Below are 20,393 nucleotides of genomic sequence, written 5' to 3' on the forward strand. Positions count from 1 at the left end.
TTTTTGTAAATGGAGGATCCCACTAAAAAGCTAGGCTTGTATGTTGTGGGCTCCTCAAAATCTGACAAACGAGAAATTAATTTTATATATTCAAATCAAATCAGAAACCATGAGAGCCAACAGGAGACATCATTAAAAGAAAATATCAAATAATCAAATGTGAAAGTTACGCAAAAAACTCAGGAATGAGAAAATATAGAAAGAATTAATTAAGACTGTACATGTATTATTGTTATTGACATAAATATCACTTTAAAATATCAACTTAAATCTGTTTCAGGTATATCTAAAACAAAATGAAAAGATTTCTTTTAAGAGCTGGAAGGGGATAAATAGATGGAAATTTCCTTAGTAGAAAAAAGTAGGATGCACTTGAGACAATTTTATTCTTGTCGAATTCTCACGTTATGAATTTCATGGAGAGCGAGGTGACACAGGATGAAGAATGAACACGAAATGTAGGAAGAGAAATGTTCATGCCTAACATCTGGACTATGGTCGTTATTCACATCTCAGTGAGAGTCAAGCAAAGCAAACATGCCGGGAATGGTCGTTAATTTGCAACTGAGAATACGGTAGGTTTCATTACTGGCACCTCTCAACTTCAACATTCAAAATCAGAACTGGTTAAAGGCTTTTCTTTCACTGTATAGAATCTTTTAATTTCATTGAGAAAAAAATTGAGATACACACTGCATGATTCATATAGGTGATTATTTTATTACCAAATTCAATTGTCATTTTCAAAAGAATAATATGACTCAAAACAGCAATAATTCTTTCATTAAATTAACATTTTTTAATGATTTATCTTCTTTAGTAATGTACATCACTCTTTTAGAATTAGAATTATTTAACCTTCAAACTGATCTTTTTATAAAGAAATTAATAGGGCTTATTTAAGATACTATTAGTATGAAATTTTAATCATTTCAAACCCCTTCAAGATATAAAATATTTACTTTAAAGTAGCAAATTATAAATGAAATTAGGCAATAACTGATTAGGCAATCAAAGTGTATGAAAATGATTACCATAGCTAATAGCACGTACCAGCTGGCAACCTTTACATCATTGTTAAAAGGACAGAGCAATAAATTTCACCCTCAATTTGGCGGGAAGATGCACCCTTTTATCTGCACCATTTGACTTGATATATGACCAGCCGTGACAAGAGAAATGGTTCCAGATCAGTTTTATCACCCAGCAGTCTGGCATGCTTGGTTAAACAGAAACTGATTTAAAGGAATTATAAAGCATTTAAGAGGGTACGATGGAACAAATGTATAGTGAGAGACTGTTTCAAATGATTATGTGGATATAAACACCATTCCACATTTTTGTTTGAAAATGTCTACTCATTGATGATATACTTTCTGCCAGGTCAGTCACAGTTTATAGCTATGTAAGCAACGTTTCCTTCATAACTCAATTATATTTATTGCAAATGTCAAAACAGGTATTTTTAGTCTCAAATCTATGGTAGATGTGGACTTAATATTTCTCTTCAGAAACTGCAGTGAAAAATATCCACTCACTTGACTTTTTAAAATAAATTATTCATATAAAATTGTGATTTAGTATGGAATTTTGAGCCATGTTAACACTTTTAAAGATATTATGAACACAAAATGAATTATGACATAATCCAACAACTACTATACATTTGTTCACAGAAATTAATATTAATTCAAAATTGATCTTGTTGTGTAGAAAATGAGTAAATGCCCAGTAATTTAAGTCAAGACCTCCATTTGATCTTAAAGCACATGTGTGTACATATAACATAATAACCTTATTCAAACTTCCCACCAGAAGTTCAAAAAGTGTTAAAACTACTTCTTGTCCTAAACATCACTTTACTGACTCAGATCCTGTATGGCCACAGCAAGTCATGCTCATAAATAAGGGAGAGGTGTAACAGTGCCCCCCTGTTCAATGTAATAGGGTACATCCATTACCCCTGTAAACCCTCCTCTAGGGGTATTTACTTGGTATACTATCTTACTTAGATACAGGTTTGAGGATCTTTTTAGGAACAGGATGGATGCCCCCTGAACATAAATATCCATGTGTTTGGGTTGACAGTGTTTTGAGTAGAGTTCATTGATCATCACATCATATCAGAGCAAGAAGGTTGTTCATATCTTTTATTTACCACATTTCTTTTATTTACCACATTTTTTATAGTCCTTTTGTCTCTTTTTACACATAAAAGCCAGCAGATTTTTGACAAGCACTTGCTTTGACTTTGTTATATTTTACTTCCCTGTATTGTTGACTCATTACATAGGCCTATACATAACAATTAAAAGTGAATGATGCTATACCTTAAAAGGTTGAATCTAACTTTATACCAATGCCTAATATACCATGCGGCATTGTTAATCTAACATGATGAGAAATTGTACTTCCTGGCCTTTTAAGTTGTGATTTAACATCATACTTCAAGAAGCAGGCTGAAATTTAATTGATGTCAATCACAAATATGAGAATTATCAGAACTGGATATTTTTTTTTGGCCAATAAACAACGGATCACATCACATCTCCTATGCATGTACTTCTTCTTCAACATCTCTGAGTACAATTTGGTAACGAATTCAGTGGCCACATGCGAAGTAAAACATCAACTTCAGAAGAGCTAATCCCAGAGATGTCACCGAATGGCATGGCTGTTCAATGCGAGAACCTGGATGAAGCTCCCACAGGGAACCAATGCAGGGAACTCTTGACATGTGCGGTAAATTGGACAAATTATGAGAAATGAGAGAAACGAAATGTAGAAAATGTAATTGGGCAAGTGGCCTAATTGTGCCCCCTACCAGGCGATTTCTGTTTGGAAATAAGAGAGAGGGGGAGAGCGTATTACAGGGAGACATGACTGAAAAGAGTTTGAACATCTTCAAGACATCTGTCAATAAAATTCAATATGAAGAGGAATAACAGAGAGAGAAAGAGAGTGTTATGAAAAGGACAGTGAAGGTAAGAAAAGAGGAAGTTGGGGGAAAAGAGATATAAGGATACAGTGGATATAAAGAGAGAAGGAAGAAGAAAAACAGAAGGAAAAGAAACAGAAGAGGATCAGGTGAGAAGATAATCTCTAAATGACTTGATTTCAAAAGTATACATACTAAACCAAGCTTTTAGAGAGGGGAGCTTTGTAAAGCCTCAGTGAAATTATGAACAACCTTTAACATTTATGAATTACTTAAATAGCTTAAGTTGAAATATGCAGTCATTGACTTATATTGCCAATGTGAATACACATTTTAAATGCAGGTATATATTCTATCATACACAGTTCTTAAAAAAAGAAATTGTTGGGCCTCACTAATTGGCACTTCTTTTCCAATTGTCCATAAAGTTGAACCTAACTGTACAACTAGCTTTTTGAAACACCTATTGTGGTCCCTGTATTAAACCTGTTGGAATTACATGCATCAGTTGTCAACTCCCTTAAAGTCCATTCTCTCTGCTTTACTCAACCAGAAGAAGTCTTTTAAAATGGCGGAAATACTACATCGAGCCATTTCATTCCATATATTGTATCTCAGAAGTTTTCAATAACATCAATGATTTCATAATTTAATCATGTCAAAACCATTTCATATATCACAATCATACATGTATATTCATATTGAATCATTTGGCTCCAGATGGAAAATTGAGGGAAATTTGGGAGAAAAATAAAATGCATTTTTTTCTGAGAGAGTTAGGCCTATGTTCAAGACTTTTCTCAAGCCATACCATTTTGATCACTGATTGATGACCTAACCTTGGTCTTTTGAACTTTGATTCCTACTTGCCCCATGTCATTCTATCACCCAGAATCTGCTTGTTTTCATTATTTCACTTTCTGATCCTCGTGCAATTTCTTTTTTTTTTCCAGTTACCATGCAACAGTGCTATCATCATAGCCGTCTATCGCTATACCTCGCATGATGTGCACTCTGTGCATAGGCTTTACAAGTCATTCAATCTTCACTATCTGTCCTTTTCTTCATTAGCAAACTCATTAGTAAAATAAATCATACATACCTATTTTATTAATATTTATTCAGGTTGGTGCTAAAAACTGTGAAATAATTGAAAACATCATTCATTCAACATTACAATTTTGTTCAATTTTCAATAAATTCTTGTCAGATACTTAAATTGAGAAGATAACTGCTAGAATAAGTTATGATTTTTTTTTCATTGCAAATTCTTCTGTGTTCTACTGAACATATTTACCTTTGTATCCATGACAAGCTTTAGCTACTGTAAACAAACAAACTTAAATGAAGCTCACTTGGTTTTGACTTAAGTTTGCTAAAAATAATTTCATGGAGGCTTTATTTTCAAAGAAGTTCAAGTCATTTTGATACACTGATCTGCTGCATCAAACTGGACAGAATGACCAAATCTTGTCTAGTCTGTAGTTACCATATCAATTTAATAGAATGAACATTAAAACTTTCTGGTTGGTTTCGTTTGCGTTTATCCTCCCTATACTGCATCCTTCCTCAGATTACTCACCCCTCAAAGCCACGCTAGATTGTCACGTTCCTTGGCGAGTAAGGAAAAAAGTTATTCAAATAAAAATGTGGGACTTCTCATGTCTCTTTTTCGTGAGCATTTCTTGCTAATAATAGAAAGGTTTTAATTGGCAAATCCAGTCACAAGTCTTGAGGAAAACCAAAAAGCCAGTTAGCAAATTGTTAACACATAACAATTTCGTACTCACGCATTCCCAGAAGTTGTATTAGCAGATGTACGTGTGAGGGATTAATCAAGACATGTTTAGGCTTTCGGAATGTCATAAATCTTATATGTTTGCTCTTCGTTAATAGAAACCAAAGAGCATCCAAATATGGTTTTGATGATTTCGATTAATATTATTGAATTAAAATTCATGTCAATGACCAAGAGAAGTAAGTCATAAATCAATTGACAGCTCACTTAGCTAAAAACATTCCGGATCTACCCACAGGCGATGACCCCCCTTAAGCAATTTCAGTTCCAATTCTCATTCAATGTTGGCAAAACATCAAGTCTCATCGCACGACCAACCATGTCTCTTGCAGGACAGAATGATCCAATGGGAGTTTGTTGAAAGTCCCAACAGAACTGGAGCTATGCTACAAGGCTTTTGCCAGAGACCAATACAACCTGGACACAATCAAAAGCTTTCCTCTTGCACTTGAAGGAGGGATGATGTGGTTACCGGCATCGACACATAATTGGACCATCCCTTGCGTAAGACTGTACCCTTATGGGCTATTTCTGTAGAAAGACTGTTCTACATCCACAGTAAGAATATCCCTCAGAGTTGAGGAAAATACTACTTAAGACACTAATTGCTGTCAGTATCACATTCTTCTATGTTTTGAGCCCTTTCCAAAACTTCTAATGATTAGGTCATTAGCAGGCAATAGTAATAAGCAAAACCTAAATTGTGCAGAAGATTCAAACCAAAATCTTTATTATTGATATAAGGGAACTAGATTTATTTCTATGCCTTTTCCAATATAAAATATTTCTTTTCAATAAATGAAGACATCACTTCTGATAACTGAAGCTGACTGATCCTGATTATATCCCATAACAGACTTCACAGCTATAAAAAGAGCAGTTTACATCATGTTGAAATGAGCAGTTTTCTAGCTCTCTGTATAGCCCCTTTTTCACCTTCTCCATGGACTAAAATAAGTTGGAATAGGGTGTTTTTCTCGGTGTTCACTTCTCAAGAATTCCAACCTATTAGTCAAAGATTTAGAAGAGATTACGCCACTTATTGATTCATCTACGATTTCAGCAAGCGGTCCACGCTACCGTGTGTGCTTCCTATCGTCAGGTGAGCCAGACAAAAAGCCGCCGAGTGACGGCAAAGTCACGCAAATACCCGTTGATTCAAACTGTTTCCATCAACCAGATTTCAGCGGCGATCAAATCCCAGTTTTCTTCTTCTGTCCCCCTTGAGGAAGGGGATTTCATGACAGGATGGGGTATTTGAGCCCCGTCTATCGTCATATCGTGATCTGGAGATATACGGGGTGGGATGGCTGCAGCGTGTGGGGAGTGAATGACTGCTTGTTTTAGGGATACCATACTTGAAAATTTAAGAGGTCGTAAGAGGGAATCATCATGCAGTTGTACAGGGATCAGGGTTCTTTAAAATATTAAGGCTAATTGCACAATGTCACAGCCAGTTCAAATAAATAAGTTGGTTATTCTAAATTATAGAAAGTTTTTTTTAATGAAGTTTTTTTTTAAAGTGACAAATTATGCTGCATTTTCACTTGTTCCGGGTACTCTCAGAGATTTCTTTTATGGCAGGATGGGACAGTTTGACAGTTGACCTTCATAGATGAGCTCTATAGTTCTAAGACTATATATGATGTCTAAACACTCCAGTGAGACAATTGCTCACTGACTGATGGATCATACCATATCTGAACTTTGTATTACATTACAATATGACATCATGCCATCCCTTATAGACCCACCTCAAAGCCTACGTCAACACGACCTTCGTTTGACCTGTATCAGACCTAATGTGATAAACAGGACACACCGTCGTTCCGCCATTTTGTTTATGACATTTGGAAGAAATGTAGGCCCAATTAAATAATTTAATATTTCTCTATTGTCAAAGGCAGAAGATGCTATTAACGGAAAGGTATATGGATTACCAGCACAGCAGACACAGAAGAAAACTTTTTAAATTGAGTTCTAATTCCCCATACATGCTGGAGTCAACTAGATAGAAGAAACTGATTGAAAAGCAATCAATCCTGACCGATATCTCAGATCCTTAATAAATGAATAGTCATTGTTGTAACATAGATCTCCCAAAATAATTTTGTTTACAAAAGGAAAGTAATGACTAAGAGCAAATCAATATCATTTCTACCTTCACCGTCATCATAGGATTCATTAATTTCCAACCTTTAGAAAGATTATCTTTAATACTTAAATCAATCAATATCTTTTTGTTTAAAAATTCAATCTCCCTTTTTCATTTTGTTATCAGTACCGCAGTTTCCTTACATTTTTTTCCTGTCTACCTGTCCCATTTCTTGGTTTGCCCTGCAAGTTTTGACTCTTTTTCAGTAGGGCCTATAACAAGGGAAAATTAACTTAAATTAATCTATTTAAATCTGTGTGATATGTTTTTCTTTGAAAATTACATCTCTCATCATTCAAAATATTAGACATTCATTGAGTGAATCAGTGATTGCCATGAAGTAGAATGATTACATTTAAACGATCATATCTGGGACATAAGACAAGTCTTTTTGAGCTTTACAGTCACATTCAGAATTTCCAGGGTACCCGTATAGGCTTAACTAAGTAGTAATATAGAGGGAGCCGCCATGGATTAGAGTAATCTATTCCATGTGTGCTTCCTAAAAATACACTGTGAAGTACGATCTTATTAAGGAGAATTTGAAAACCTAAATTCCTCCTGCCTCAATCAAATTATCAAATAACAGTTCATGGAAACATCCTTTCACAAAATAGATAATAAAATCATCCGATCTATTGAACATCAATGGGCTTTATTTGTTCTCGAAGAATATTCAATCAATTGGAACTAAAGTAGAGTGCTTTACCCACTTCCCTGAATGATTCTGTTATCCTACAAACCAAACGATACTAAATATATCAATCAATTCATCCCCTTCTCAGATTGAAATCTCCACACTGAGCAAAGGCAACGAGAGAAGAAGCAATTGCACAAGACCTTTCTGAGGAGATAGAAGTTCCTGTTGAGCGCTTTCTTTGTGTCTCACCGCCTCTGGTGTTTATTCCTCCTATTCAATATCAAGTGCATTAAACCCATGGATATGTTATTACTTTATATCAATCCTCCGTTTTAATCTTTTCAATCAACACCGAGAAGTCTAAATTAATAGCCCCCGGTCTATCCTCTCTTATAACACGTGATGAGTCTAGACAATTCATCTTGAAACAAATGATTAAGGGACACACTTTGTCGTGAAAGTGCAAATCTGTGAGTGAGAGTGTTATTACTAAAAAGAATTAGAAATTATATTTTGGTCAGAACTTTATTTTGCAAACAAAAACCTAAGCATCAAGAAACTGAAAAAAAAAATCCTTACAAAGCTCATTTAAAAGTTATTGAGGTATTATTTCAATTATGTGGACTTCTTTTGAGAAAAAATGTATTTACAATATGTACTCTAGATCGAGAAGTCAAGACCTTTTGGGAGAGAGAATCTATGCAATTAATAAAAAAGAGAGTGGGGTGAATTAATGAGATAGGGAAAGCTGACAGGCATCTTAAACTCAAGCATGATATCATCAGCAGACAGAAAGGCATATCTCAACCAACACAAATCTAAGATAACTGTACTGTGATTCCTATGATATTCCATTTCTTTTCATCAAAGTAGATGTAGGGACTGTATGGTCTGACGTAAGCATGAAGCTTCAATACACCAGACCTATCTCTTCTGGTCCACAGAGCAATGTGTCAGAAATCTCCACGTCGCATTGCGGGCATCGGAAAAATAATCAATACCGAGCAAGCATCCCAAAATAGGTCACACGTGTTTACGCTTCTTTGGTCAGATAGCGTCTGCTGCCTTGATATCACAGGAGAAAGGTGAAGTTGTTTCTGTGTTTCCGGGTAAGGTTTTAATGGAGGTACATTTCTCTGGTATCATATAGTAATTTGCTGTTAAAATCCATGCGAAAGGTCTACAGGAGTGCAGAGCACTTGACCTTAGAGGTATCGGTTCCCTATAGTAGTTCTCTGTTGCTTTTTTGACACTCTGGAAGTCAGCTTCTGGCAAATCTGTCCCTTTTTGATGACCCATTTGATGGGAAGTGTTTGTAGGTGGTGGAAGTGTCAGGGTAAAAGCGAAATGGTTAATGAGAACACGGTCGAGACTTACCTGACCACAGTTGCTGAATTCAACCGCCGTCTCACGGAAGAAGAAGTAGACGTATGGTCCAATCTCATATGATGATACAAAGTTGGGATCTGTTGAAAAAGAGATCAAAACAAAATCTAATAAATGAAAAAGTTTTATAAAAGTTGCAAGAATGCAAACAATCCAAAGACTGCAATGTTTTTCTTAGGTGAATATTTTAATATTCTTAATTACTCTATAGCAGTACTGTGGATCACTTGATATGTAAACTCAGTGTGAACCATAGGGGCAGTGGCTTTAGCATTCTTTGACAAGACATTAATCTACATTTTCCTCTCTCAACCCGGGTTTAAAAGGGAACTTGATAAGATGAGAAAATCAGCGTAATTTGCCCATTATTTGGATGCCCAACATGGTATCTGACTGTATTACATTTCCAGGGAGTGGAGGATATGCACGCATAAAGTGATATTAAGTTCAGTGTTGACCTTTGGTGATGGTGTTGATTTTTACTTTTAAAAAAGCTGGTTCTGTCAATAATGTGATATGACTTATTATTGTAAACTCAGATTAGGATTTGGACCCAGAAAAGGCAATCTTAATTTGGATTCCATTACTAGCATCAGCACCTACACTGAACCTGAAGCACCCTCTGTAATTAGCCGAGCCTAATTGATTTGAACAACCTGAATAGCAATATTGTAAATGTCTTGAGCTCCATTGAGCTATCAGAATACTCTCACAACTTGAACTCACTGTTGAGCCACTTTGAGTTGAGTTGGGCAGTTCTGAGTGGAGGCGAAGGTCCAAGGGTTCTGTAGACTACTGCATCTCGAGCCATGAAGTCCATCACCGTTCCTGTATAAAGATCCCCATCTTCAGTGAATAGGGCAGTGGTGTTGTGATGAGGGTTGTAAGGACATCTTGCAATACCAGACACCTGATCCACGATCTTTGTCAGGTTGTTTTTCTATACAAAGTAAACAATATGAGAAGATAAGTTTATTCTTACTATTGTTTATGGTCCTCATGATTACATGTAAAGAGTAAGAATGAAAGAAACGGCTCTTAATCTTTATTTCTCATCTTTCCCGCAAAAAAAAAAAATTTTTTTGGCTCCACTATCTTTAAAATTCATTTATTGAAATTCTGCAAAACATGAGATGAAAAAGTTGCATAACCATTACCTAGGATGTATGGTCTTACATTTTACCACCTCAACCTATGAAGAAGCAAGGTATTCAAAGGTATTAGTAATACATTTCCGTACCTGAAGCTACAGAGTTAGTATCATCAAAACCTTACAAAACATTCCATAGCCATGTTTCACCATCCGGTAAAAGCAGCCATGAATGGAACAAAAATTCAAAATCAACATTCTATGAAGCAGAGTCAATTTTATAATCCATGACTTTCTAGTTTACATTAACACCCAGCAGCATTTCAGGGGTAAAAAAAGAAAAGTTTCATTGTTGATGAGGGAAATATGGCTGCACCCTTGCAAATAATTGGCGTGAAGTGACCGAAGCAAGTACGGCAGATGACTGGAATGCTATTTACCCCCTGGTTGTTTCAGAGGGGACACCATAGCGCCTTGTTGCTGATTAGCGGCAGAGGTCTTGCTCCTTTTTATACGGGTGACAGCAGGAATAACCACCAAAAGGAAGCGGATTTACGGTCTTCTCGACTTTGAAATTTGACTCCCAACACGAGCGTATAATCATCAATTCATTCATATAACGGGCTGCATTCTTTGATTCGTTGAACAATAATTGTTATTTTCTCCAATTTTCTTTTTTTTCTCTCTCTTCATTTTTGATATTCCATTTACCAACTCATCTCTTCTTTAAAATTCTTATCAGGGACCTATTAATCTCAAGTTATTTTTTTCTTCTTCAATCACTCTTCCCTTCAATGTCTCTCCCACAATTGTTTAAATCACCTTGCATCTTTATGTCTTCTCCTTTATCCCCCCTTTATCTCTCTCTCTCTCTCCCTCCCCCATCTCTCTTCTATCTTTCCATCTTCTGTCATTCCTGTCTTCCCTCCCTCCCACTCTCTTTCATCTCTGCTCGATTCCCCTGGCTATCTAAAGAGAGCGATGAAAGGTGAGAGTTGAATTTCAGAGATGAAATTTGGAAGCGGCAAATGAAAGAGTGGTGGACGGTGACGGGTTGAACTAAGTTTTTCTTCTTTTGGTCAATAATTCTATAACTGGAGGCTTCAAGGAAAATGTAGGTCACAAAAAAGCTATGAACAATACAGATGCAGAACACAAGCAAAGAGTTCTGCTGGAAGCTACTTTGTATGAGCTCAGAATCCACTTTGAAGCAGAGACATTGCTTGTTCAGAAACATAAGGACACTTTTTCATTAGTTAACACCCTTTAAGCTCTATCAAGGACAGGCTCAAGGTCAATCTACATCTTACAATAAGAAATTACCAATTCACTTTTTTTTCTATGGCTGTAAGTTATGGCTAAGCAATATTTGGATGCAATGTCATATTTGTTTCATCCCTTGAAAAGATATTCTGGGAGAGCTTTAATTCAAATCCACTACAAATGGAAGTTAAACACCATTGAGCAAAAAATAAATGACTTGACAACTGTTGCAGGATCTAGACAGAAGTCAAGGACTTGACTGGGATGTAGATTTGGTTGTGAAGATTGGTAAGTAGCATTTGCAATGTTGACACTGCAGAAGTAGGTAGGGGTCAGTCTGTAAGATAATATTTCATTTTTACAGCATCACACCCATACCATCTCACTCTCTCTCTATCTTCTTCTCCCTTCATTTTCTGCCAGATGCCTTTTCTTGACAATAAATGCCCAGTATCCTCCCCTCCTTGTTTTCCTTCTCCTGTTCCTTCCCCTTATTTTTCTTAAAATTCATCTCCTTCCCTCCCTTCCCACTTTCCTCCTCCTGTATCTCATTCTCTTCTTCCTGCTTTTCTAATAAATATTTTTCAACTGAATGGTAGGTAGTCCCTCACTCCCATCTACCTTACCTCTGTCTATATTCCACTATTTCATCTCTCTCTCTTTCTTTCTCATCCTCTATCATAACCTTTAAGTTATCTCCTAAAAAAAATAACTACACACATAGGCAACATATCTCATGCATGATTAAACTGACAGAGACATGTATGAAGTCTTTACTCATCGAACTGTAAACACATTTCACACTTCATAATGTATGGTTCACTGACCCATCTCTTTCTGAAAACCTTATCCCTCCCATTTCCTCTTAGTCCTCATCATGGTCTTCAACCCATCAAATAAGAATTATACAAAAACATAGATGTAAAGGACCACAAAAAGTCACATTATTTCTTTCCAAGTAATGTGGCATACAAGTTTATTGTAAATATACAATAACAGAGAATTAAATCACCCATTGCACCTGTTGTATTAGCCACCAAAAGACATTGAAAGAAGCTCACAGGGACTTCACACAACATATAGCTCTCAAGTTTCTACCAAGTTCAACTACTGCTCATAATTTCATCCTGTTAAATAAAAGGGAAACAGATACTGGACTGCTAAATGCATCACACAGAGTCACTAACATAATCCTTATCACTTTCTATGAAAATGACTTATCACCAGCTGCGCTTTTCCATGCTTCAAGATATCATGGATGTTAACTTTATCAAATATATTACTTTGACTCTGAATCATTTATACAACGCAATAATCAATGGTCCAAATCTCTGGTCTGTGTCAAGTCCCTTTAAGCGTGTCCATTTAATTGCTGGCCCACACCAAGATGTAAAATTTCAAATCACTGAAAGAGTATGACCAAAGTTAGTTCATGAGAAGCACCCAGTGCAAACCAGAAAATAATTGGTTGGCGCTAAATCCAGGCAAAATTTACTGCAAAGTTGACTTTGAGGTCAAACTCACTGATACATGGTAGGTGGGTTTTAAAATATGGCAATTGAATGTTCAAACAAATTAACCTTATGTGTGTTTACATTTTGATTTGTGATTCTAGCCTTAAAAGTTTCATTTAAAAGCACCCTCATTCTTTGTTGTCCTCTACACTCCTTCATCTCTTAGACACCGTTCTCAATACCTTCCTAAAACTAGTTTGGTAGGAACTAGTTTAATGTGTAGTAAGAACGGTCGAAGCAATCTTGGAAGTGATCTTCCAAACCGGTTCAGAAAACCACGTCGCAATGAAGTTTTCAATATTGCTTTGCCTCGTTAAACTGGTTTTAGCGCAAGTTAGGACACAACCGTTCTTCAGGAAGCGATCTTAGCACATTTTGAGCACGCTACTCTACAAGACAGGTGTAGAATGCCTTCGCTGCGGTTTCGAATTTCGCGTGAAACGTGTCACCCCACTGACAGCGTTTCCATAGCAACAAGATCGCTTTACGTGAAGTGATTTTGAAAACCTCTTTCGTGTGATCAAGTGGGAATGCTAGCAAAGCGATCTTCCAAACTGGTTTCCTGAATCGGCTTCTAGTAAGCTAGTTTTAGTAAGCGAAATGAGAACGGCCTCCTTGTCTTCCCGGTGAATTGTGAATCCATCTCCTTCCACTTCCAACACTCCTCCCTCTTTCTCATCTTTTTTTGTGGTGAACCAGAACTTCAAACTAGATCTTGCTACTTGAAGTATGCACTTTCGCGATTCGTGGCCATCCAAGTACCTTCTCACAAGCCTTGTATTACCAGAAACTATTTAGGTTATGCAAAACTAACAATATACTTGAAAGGTGACAAAAAACCTCTCCCAGCTCAGTAGTGGATTGGTCACTAATAAAACAGCCTTTCATTGTCATATCAATATCTTAACACATCAATTTTCCTTCTCTACTTTTGATCCATTTTCTTTTAAAATTACCTTTCATTACTAAATTTACTACATTCTCACTGACAAATACCATCATTTTTATCCATCTGTAATAGACCTGTAAATATGATATGATGACATCATAAACCATATTTTTAAAACACTATCAAGGATAGCCTTTGATCTTTCCAGTTTATGATTACTGATGCTATATCGAGCATGAGATAATAAATATGTCATTTTATGACACTCATATCTAGTCAATTCCTGGACTCTCTGGAGGATGAATGGAATGCCAAGTCAAAGGTTAGCACTTATCTATTTAGAATAGCAACATAGCAACTGGGACAGGTGTGTCTAGTTATGTATTTTTCTCGTATTATCTCCTCTTTTGATAGAAGATAACTGCTACATCATTGGATGGAATAATTTTTCAAATTGCGATTTGGTGTTCACTTTAATCATGTTTCATGAGTAAGCTGTTTAATCTATAAAATTGAAAAATTCTTCTTTAGTCAAATAAAAAATAACTCTGAAGGATTTTAGGAGGACTCTTTCACATTCCCTGTTTACCTCCCTGTAGACCATCTCTCACTTTTATGCTACCTCTTCCATGAAGGAAAGAGAGGGGGTGATATAGGGGGAGAAGACACGAAAGAAGGAGAAAATAAACAGAAAGAGATTTAAGTAAAAAAAAAAAAGAGAATATAAAGAAAAGGAAAGTGAAGGTATGACATTCAAGGAGTGAATTATGGAAGGATGAAAGGAGAAAAAGACATGATGGTGGTACTGAAAAAGAGATAAATAGAAATGGGACAGAGAAAAAAAAGGAGAAATTGACAACAGTAGCTCAACACTTCAACTCAAATTGGTGATGACATGCTGTAACATTGCACAACCTTGGGTCCAAGAAGTAGATGAAAGAGCAAGGCAAAACAAGAAAATTTTACATTAGGCATCTGCCTTGGGGTATGAGAAAAGTTTTCAAATTACCCGCAGCACAGGTGTGAGACACGTGTGCAGAAACTCTATCTGAAAAGCGGTGTCTTTCCAACAAACGCAGCATCCCAAGGTGCACTGGATAACCTGTGATTATTAATGAGGTTTAGGGGTGCCAGTGAATGGGGAGGTTCCATATTGAGTGGTACTTTACTCCCTTTAACCATAGACCTTCTCAGGTCTATGTTTTGATAGCCATTTTCAATGATGGTAGGGCTAAAGCCATCAATGATTAAACCATTATTGATAGTTTATTTCTTTAAAGATGGCTTAGGGATTCTTCACAACCTAATAATGTCCTCCAGTTCTAGTTCTGACCACACCAAGTTGAATTTTGAAGAGGTTTTCTACAATGGGCAAGCTCATCTGGGGGTTGCCCTTAATGACCCCTGCCTCTCATTTAAATCACCCATTACTCTGCTTCAATGCTGGAGAAAATTATTTTTAAACAAGGGCTTTATCATGGTTTAAGCAAATTTAGAAAGGGGAATGGCAAAGATAAATGATCAATGACCTGCGACTAATAACCCTGTTCATTGACTGTTGCTTTATGTGAGACAAGATAATTTTTACTCATTATCCGATATAAATTCCTGCTAGCAGCCAACTTGGATGTGGAAGATAATCCAACTACACACGCCATACACAAGTCATTATTCACAACATCGTTAATTGAAGTTTAGCAGATTTAAATGAGGATTTCAATGGATTTGGTTTTGGTTTTGGTTCCTGTGCACTTTCCAGGCATTTTGTTGTGATGCCTTATGTAATCCGATATGTCTTCTATTAAATGTAGGCCTATACATAGGCATTTTGTTGTGATGCCTTATATAATCAGATATGTCTTCTATAAAATGTGTATATGTATATCACACATTCAATACATACATGACCTGTAAAAATGCAGATATATTCTACAAAACAAGTCATTTTAAAAGCAGACGGTTCATACACATGCACCCTAATCTTATTAAACCCTCCCCATTCAGATACTTCCCAGCATGACACCTTGTTCTAGTTCCGGCTACTTTTGATCTCTAACCAACAAGGATTCTTTCTGATTCTGTCCTTTCACCTCTCGCTTTTTCATTGAATTGAGTTCAATCTAACCTAGTGAATTTTGCTTCACATCTGGCTTTCTATAATTTGTCTACCAACCCCCCCCCCCCTTGTATCCCTAGACTCTTTTGATTATACAATGGATATCCACTTTTCAACATCTAATTTTGTACAGAGAAGAAATGTATATCTCTTTAGCATGTATTGATAAAGACGTCACAATTCATTACCTATTCAATAATGAATATCGCAAAAAAAGTTATACTTCCAAGTTCCAAGATATGATGGTTAATAATAATTTGCCACTGTTAGAGCCATGAACATATACTAAAAATAAATCAAGACAGGGTTTCTCATTACAGTCCACCCCAGACCCTGAGCTCCTTCCAAAACTTTTTCGCAAATACTGATTCCTCATTTGCATGATCTGAAATTGACCCAACAAAAAACTAGACTTTTCTCTTCTCATTTGAGAAGAAATATTTCTGTCACGTTCACCAAGCCAAACAATATGCTTGACAACTTGAATTTAAATAGGAACGCAAGGAATAATTCAATTCAACGAAATGATTAAGGCAAACCAGCTGTGTTCATGAATAGATGCATTGACACCTTTCCAAGAACATGGCCAACGTCTTTAACCGCTCGGCCAAACTCTGCCTCACAAACGCAAGCATGCTGCCCATTAATGCAGCACGGTAGGAAGTGGCCAATATCATCCACTTACTCAATCAATAACCTTCACACATCGTCCAAATTCAGTTTGCTCAACTAATCGTGTCACATTTCCTATAGCATGTATGGAATTTACTTGCAAGGAACGTACAGTAGTTTAATATCTGGTTTTGTACAGAATTGTGATCATTATCGAATTGTGATCACTATTGAACTATAATCGTCACTAAATAAATGCTCTACCAGATCACCTTCTTCAATACATATTTCATAGTGGAACTACTATTTGTATTAATTACTCTGTATAGAGTACTAATAACGTGTATGCTTGAGAACTTCTTTTGTTGCATTTTCGAGGCAAGAAGATCGTTCTGGGGTTCAATGACATTTACTCCAGCGAGAATTGCTCTGCTATAAATTTTACACACTAATCGAATGACCAACTGTAACCCTGAGTTTAACACTATACCCTATGCTAAACCTAATCTTAAACCTAACATAAAACCCTATTGCCACTCTAACCCAACATTTTAAACAAAATTAAGTTTGAAGCAATGCTTGCAGGAACAAATGTCCTGTCACTAGTTATGGTGCCTATTTTGGGATGATGAGGAATCAATAGCACGCAAAATATATGCATGCCTCCCTTGAAAAGGGCTTCAAGTCCACTTTGAAGATTTGTCATGGTTCACTACAAACCATCATCGTCCATGAAGAAAAGTGCATTAACTCTTATTCCCTCCGTGTGGTACATGGTGTAATGATCCTCAACTACCCAAAGACAAAAATATACCCAAGCTCTTTGAGATTGTATTTCAGCATTCTCCTCAAGCTACTCAACGGCTACTTCTACTCCTCATACCAATATTGGATGTCGCTGACGTGAGCCGTCATCCGGTCCTCTTAGCCGACAACCTTTTAGCTTGACCTTTAGCGATGACCAGTTGCCTGGCCGCCATATCTGTCGCTTATCAAATTGGCCATAACTTTAGGAGGGATAGAGTTTGGTAAGGTAACTAAACTTTAGGTTAGAGAAGTCAAGATAAATTGGATTTGATCCAATGGAGTAAGTGGTCAACAGAATTCTGTATTAAATGTCGGTGTGGAGAAATCTTGGAAATTGACCTCTGGAGATGACATTAAAAAATTCTGAGAGCAGTCCCTCTTAAATTGGCTACTGGGGACTAAAATGGCTTCTCTCTCTAAGAAAAGATGTGTACAAGAATTTTCTTGCTTTTGTACTGCAAATAAGAGACAATTTGGATAATATGACAAATGATATCTCTACATCTTCATAAGATAACATATACCAACTCCTTAAGTTAGAATGAAAATATATCCATATGCAAATAAAGTTTTTCTTTTGCTGATGGATTTAGCTCATTGGTGGAGGCAAGTCATTAGATCCCAGTCACAAGAAATTAATACTTCAGAATATTAGACAAAATTCCTTCGGTCTTTGCACATGTGAGTCAAACCACGACCCAGACCAATATCTCTTAAATGTGGCATTGAGACCATTCACAAAGCCATCTCTGCTAAACCCTCCCCTAATAACATCTCACTCCTTCCAGCTTTCATCCCCTCTCTTCTCTTGTGCATGTGTCTCTATTGTAATTTATCAATTTCACCAAGCAAAAGTGGATTTGACTTCATATGTAACTCAAGCTTATCCTGCCATTCTTCCTTTAACTCGATTGAAGCACATCAGATGAAAGTTCCTTGATCAAAAATTATCAGTGGAAAATTGAAACAAATCCACACTCGAGACTCAAGATCATTGCCCTATACCCAGCAATTGAACATGCTGACTGGTTCTTATACAAGAACACAAATACACAATTTTATTAGGGGTTACCAAGTTTTAGTCAAAATTAATTGGACTCATACAATTGCGTTGTACCTCCAAGCCAATTTTATTAACAACAGGATTTTTCATACTGATTGAATGTCTCCCCTAACAAAATAGTCTAATGAGATATCATGCCTAAAAGCCAGTTGCTTCCAATGCTATTATCAAAGAAAATCAAAAGCAGTCAACAACTACAACAAAACACTAATCAAAAACTTATTTGCCACACCATCACCTATTGTAGACACTTGTATGTTTCCGAGACATGAGAAGGTTTTTTGCCTCTGAAATTTCTCCGACGGTTTAATCCCCATTAACATTTTTCAATTGACAGCAATTTCTACATACTGCAGGATTCCATGTGAAAGGTTTCTTGTAGTTATCATCCAGAGTTTAGATTAATAAGATTTTTAAGTGTGAAATAAAACTCATTTACATGTTCTATAAACCAGAGCTGCGGGCAGAATGGGTGAGGCTACCGAAGTGAAGAGGAGTTTTAATGAAAGCCAATCAGTTAGTGGAATTCCCACATAATCTCAAACCTATAGCATAGAAACATTTCACCTTCACGACTGTGATCCTCGTAAAGGTTACATCTGCAGCTTTTTCTTTTTTTTCCTTATTTTTATGCATTTTATAGGAATAAAAACATAATAACCTTTACATTTCGATACAATCCTGATCCAGTGATTAGCGATTCATAAACAACAAAGTTACTACAAAATGTCATCCCACATTAGAAAGGCTTTCTGTTGACTCCTCCAGATATATCCAGTGTCAAATCTTGGTTTTGCCTCCCAGAGTCAACATCGCCCATGTCTTTTATGCCTTTAAATACTTAGTTGAGAAAGAATGGAGTACAGAAGAATATTTGTCAATGTATCTTAAGATTCAGTCAGATAAAGACACATTTAGTTGGTTTGCATCTTTTAGTAACACATAGAGATATTTCAATCCTCAATTACTTTCAACTTCTCACAATTTACCAGCAGTCCAAACACTCAAAACACTCTTTCGTAGCTCTGATCTACAGACAGATCTCCTCACAACATCTCATATTCTGTTTCATTGTGACAGGAGTTACACTTGTGATGGTGTCTTAATTCTTGATTTTGTCTAATTGCATTTACTGTCCTATCATTTAGCTTCAAGATCTAATGATTTCTCTAAAAGCCAACTACGATCCGTGTCTGTGAATCAACTTCCTGCATTACCATTCAAGACTTCACTTCAAAACTTGTTTTGCACTCCTCCGTCACCGTGTGAAGGGTCTCGTATTTCAGCATCAAGAGCAATCTAGTGTTTGAGGGGGAGGCGTTTGAAGACCGTTTGTCTTCTGTAACATTGAATTGAGAATTTGAATTGAATACCATGTCACGCTCTCTGTGTCTGCCTTAGAATTATGAAGATTAGATTGGTGTCTTTGATTTCTGTAACCACAATGACTTCTATATCAAATTGTGATGAAGAAATTTAAAGAATGCGGTTTGAGTTCGGTTTCGGCTATCACTACTACAACACTTTCTGTTGTCATAATAAAGTCTTTTCTAGGCCATGTGATATGCTCATCTTTTTTAATAGCAACTAATCATAATAAAAGAAAGTGAAGTTGATATATTGTACATGAAAACAAAATCATCTTCATCAGATGATTACATCTTGTCAATAATAATTTAATACTTTGACTGTAAAATAATCAACCTTCCTAAACATTGGGAAGTATAGAAAATTGATCATTCCTGTTTCAAAAACATTTTTCACCAAGTCATTATCAGCTTCAACACCCCCCCCCCTCTCTCTCTAAAGTATTCCGAAGTGGGAGAATATTAATGTTGCATAAACTCTTTATCTCACGTCCAATAACAGTACAAAAAGAAGAAATTGTCAGCATCTTTGGTCCCCCGTCATGGAAAAGCGTGCAGTGCAAAAAACGAGCACCCCAAGAGTTACAACGTACCCCAAGAGAGTATGTGAGTGGGTGGGTTCATTTTTTTTTCCAAGACCGCAAACTTTTTTTTCAAGAGGGAGAAAGTTTCAAGATGTTATTAACACCCACTCTTATATTATATTCCGATCAGTTTTCTTTACTAAGACCAAGTGGGAGGATTGAAGAATGATT

The 20,393-nt window shown here is 36.3% G+C and overlaps 1 protein-coding gene across 1 annotated transcript in view; it reads right to left on the bottom strand.

The window, feature by feature from the left end:
* Positions 1–20,393, bottom strand: part of LOC121411356 (semaphorin-5A-like) — a 105,885-nt gene that overhangs the window by 66,661 nt on the left and 18,831 nt on the right. The window contains exons 5-6 of the mRNA XM_041604034.1: positions 9,644–9,857; positions 8,909–8,997 (exon numbers count right to left, since the gene is read on the bottom strand). Coding sequence (XP_041459968.1) covers positions 8,909–8,997; positions 9,644–9,737 — 183 coding nt within the window. The 5' untranslated portion in view covers positions 9,738–9,857. The remainder of the gene's footprint in view (positions 1–8,908; positions 8,998–9,643; positions 9,858–20,393) is intronic.

Source organism: Lytechinus variegatus, chromosome 3 (genome assembly GCF_018143015.1).
Source record: "Lytechinus variegatus isolate NC3 chromosome 3, Lvar_3.0, whole genome shotgun sequence".
In the NCBI taxonomy this organism is placed as follows: domain Eukaryota; kingdom Metazoa; phylum Echinodermata; class Echinoidea; order Temnopleuroida; family Toxopneustidae; genus Lytechinus; species Lytechinus variegatus.